This window comes from Chiloscyllium plagiosum, chromosome 4 (genome assembly GCF_004010195.1).
Source record: "Chiloscyllium plagiosum isolate BGI_BamShark_2017 chromosome 4, ASM401019v2, whole genome shotgun sequence".
NCBI lineage: Eukaryota > Metazoa > Chordata > Chondrichthyes > Orectolobiformes > Hemiscylliidae > Chiloscyllium > Chiloscyllium plagiosum.
In genome coordinates this window covers 2,474,107-2,477,666 of record NC_057713.1, presented here as the reverse complement: position 1 = coordinate 2,477,666, position 3,560 = coordinate 2,474,107, and the positions used below count along the sequence as shown (strand labels likewise).

General features: G+C 41.9%; 1 protein-coding gene across 7 annotated transcripts in view; it reads right to left on the bottom strand.

Annotated features, from left to right (window-relative positions):
- The window catches only part of rmc1 (regulator of MON1-CCZ1), a 51,779-nt gene that overhangs the window by 18,587 nt on the left and 29,632 nt on the right, over nucleotides 1-3,560 (bottom strand). For all 7 annotated transcript variants that reach the window (XM_043687592.1, XM_043687594.1, XM_043687596.1 and 4 more), the window contains exons 11-12: nucleotides 3,278-3,331; nucleotides 1,164-1,292 (exon numbers count right to left, since the gene is read on the bottom strand). In XM_043687592.1, the coding sequence (XP_043543527.1) occupies nucleotides 1,164-1,292; nucleotides 3,278-3,331 (183 nt within the window). The remainder of the gene's footprint in view (nucleotides 1-1,163; nucleotides 1,293-3,277; nucleotides 3,332-3,560) is intronic.

The window sequence follows — 3,560 nt, the reverse complement described above, 5'->3', positions numbered from 1 at the left end:
GAGAGGAAGTCGTACGAGGCTAGGTTGAGAGTTCTCGGCCTTTTCTCGTTGGAACGGCGAAGGATGAGGGGTGACTTGATAGAGGTTTATAAGATGATCAGAGGAATAGATAGAGTAGACAGTCAGAAACTTTTTCCCCGGGCACAACCGAGTGTTACAAGGGGACATAAATTTAAGGTGAAGGGTGGAAGGTTTTGGGGAGATGTCAGGGGTGGGTTCTTTACCCAGAGAGTGGTGGGGGCATGGAATGCGCTGCCCGTGGGAGTGGTAGAGTCGGAATCATTGGCGACCTTTAAGCGGCAATTGGATAGGTACATGGATGGGTGCTTAATCTAGGTTAGAAGTTCGGCACAACATCGTGGGCCGAAGGGCCTGTTCTATGCTGGATTGTTCTATGTTCTATGTTCTAGAAGCACTGAAGATCATGCAGCGTTTTCCGCCACTCGATGAGCAGATGTGACCTGAATCCAAGCCTTCCAGTCCAGAGGTAGTGACACTACCACTGCACCATAAGAGACCTGCTTAGATCTTGGCTGATCTGCATTTCAACTCATCCAACTGCCTTGGTTCCAATAAAAATTCACCAAGCTCGATCTTGAAATTGGGAACCAACTTCCAGCCTCTTTTTGCCGGGAGAAGAATTCTAGACGTCGTACCAAAGAACTTTCTGACAATCTCTCGAACAGCCAAGCATGAATTTTAAGGTTCTGACCCCTTGTTTGGGGAGATTCCTGCAGCACTAACCCCTCTTTGTCAGGTCCCCCCCATACCGGGGATGTAGTTTTTCTATACTGAACTTATTGAATTATTTCAATTATTTTTAACACCTCAATTAGATCAACAATTACATCATAAACACTCAGGGAATTGAAGCCTATGCAACCTGTGCTCATCAATTAACCCTCAATTTCCCATGTCTAATCAGACAGAGTAAATACTATAAAACTCAGTCATCCAGCAGGGGGAATTTCTGTATCATATTGTGAAAGCTATATTGCTCTCTGCCGTGCAAAACAGAAAGACATCGATGGCCACAATAAAAAAATAATAGGAGGAGGACATTCTGAACAAAATACTGAAGGCTCACTTAAAAATTCATTTGTTATTCATGTGGTTACCAGACAAATAGTTATGATTCATTCCGAGTGCAGGAAGGTACTCACTCTGACAACATACAGACAAGATGACCATTTTACAGTCCTTCCTCTGTAGAAGGAAGTCCATTAGCCGTCCTTTGTCTTGAAGCATGTGGACAATGGGCTGCAGCTTTATCTGGAGACACCACAGGTAACCTGTCCACAATCAGAGAACCCAGTCAATATAAAAGCTGCAGTAAGCAAGTTACAACAAACCTCTATAAAACTGCTCAAGTGTCAGCTGGAACACTGGCTCTGTTCTTCACACTTTAGGAAGGATGTCAAAAATGGAACAGGGTGTACAGGAGATTCACTGGAAAGATAAAGAGAAGATTTAAGAGGCTCAAAGTTATGAAGACATTGAAGTCAGAGTCATTTACAGTCAGGAAAGCAGCCATTTGGACCATCGAGTTGATGCTACCTCCTCACAGAACAATCCAGTCAGTAGCAATTTCCATATGAGAAAAAGGAGAGGTAATGGGGATTAAGCAAAACAAAGACTTCCAAGATGCTTTCAGAATTAAGACAATTTAGACATTAGAGACTGAACAGACCGCAGTTCTTTCCTCTAAAGATAAACTCTGGTTTCCTGTTGGTTGTTTAATAAAATCATGAACAATTTGTTAGGAGAAACAAAGAGGAATTTCCAAGAGAGAAAACCAAACTTGGGACAGCAACATGCTCCTGAACATGCTGCTCCCTTAACCAAGCTGTCCCAGTACAGATACAACACTGGTGTCTACCCGACAATGGGAAAAATTGTTAACTTACATTTTGTCCACAAAAAGCAGGACAAATCCAACCCAGCCAAGTACAGCTCAGATTACTCTCAATCATCAGTAAAGTGATGGAAGAGGTCATCAACAGTGCTATCAAGCAGCACCTGCTCAGTGATGCCCAGTTTGGGTTCCGCCAGGGCCACACAGCTCTTGACCTCATTACAGCCTTGGACCGAAAGAGCTGAATTCCAGAGGGGAGGAGAGAGTGACAGCCCTTGACATCAAGGCCAGACTTAACTGAGTTCTAGCACCAAGGAGCCCTAACCAAACTGGATTTAACAGGAATCAGGAGGAAAACTCTCTGCTGGTTAGAGTCATATTGGACACACACAAAGCTGGTTGCAGTTCCAGAAGGCAACTCACCAAGACAAAGAACAATTAGCGCTGGGCAGTAAACACTGGCCCAACCAAAGATGCCCACTCCTTCAGAGTTCATTTTTAAACACTGTGAGGGTTGACCACTGGTATGGATCAGTTAGACTACTTTGCGACCCCAGCCCCAACCCCAACAAAATCTCCCCACCTCCAGTTTATTTTAAATCCCTTTGTTTAAGGATGGGTTTATATCTGAGAGTTTTGTTTATTTTTGTAAACTTGTAAAAATGTTAAATTTCTAATAAAAATAGCTATAAAAAAAAAGGATGGGCAAAGCAAATATTCATCTGCTTGGGAAATAGGGAAATAGTGAATTGCAAAATTAATATTTAACTTGGCCAATGAGGTTGCAGCAACTGAGAAAGGGACAACTCTTTTTCTAGTCAATGTAAGGAGGATTAAAAAGGGAAACAGTTGAATAATTATGGTCAGGTTATCTCTAAAAGTAGTCAAGTCTCTCTCCAATGTTTAAAAACAATTCTATCTTGAGATTCTTCACAGAATCTTACAACACAATAGGCCATTCAGACCATCATGCCTGTGCCAACTCTTTGAAAGAACTGTTAAGCCAACTCCCTATCGCTCTGTTAATGTTTCCCCTTCAGATGCTCATCAAATTTCTTTCTGAAAGCTTTAGTATCTGCCATCAACTTTTCAGGCAGCACCTTTCAAATAGTAATATCACACTGCTTTAAAAAAAAATTATCCCCATCTCCTCTATCCCCTTGTTTCTGGAAGACTTGCAAGACAACAGGCAGGTCAGGGGAGGACACAAGGCACAAGGAATTAGGAAGAAAAGAAGGAGGAGTAAACCACACCCTCCAATTAGACACTGCACATTTACACATGAACATTGACTACAAAAACAAGAGGTTTTTCACAATTTTCAGGCTGAGTTAGAGACTGTTGCAAACCACATTATTGACGCATTGTAAATTTATAAAAGCCCACAGTACAAATAAGAAGAAATTCCTAGAATTCACTCACCTTCACTGGCATTGATTATAATGTCAGGTTGAAACACAGTCCATGAGGAAGAATCTAAAAGTTAAAGAAACCTCAAAAGGCACTGACACAGCACGGATCTTTTTTACTGAATTCATTTGTACTTGATTTTAAAGAAAGCTGGAATATAGAACATAGAACATAGAAGAATACAGCGCAGTACAGGCCCTTTGGCCCTCGATGTTGCGCCGATCCAAGCCCACCTAACCTATACTAGCCCACTATCCTCCGTATGCCTATCCAATGCTCGTTTAAATGCCCATAA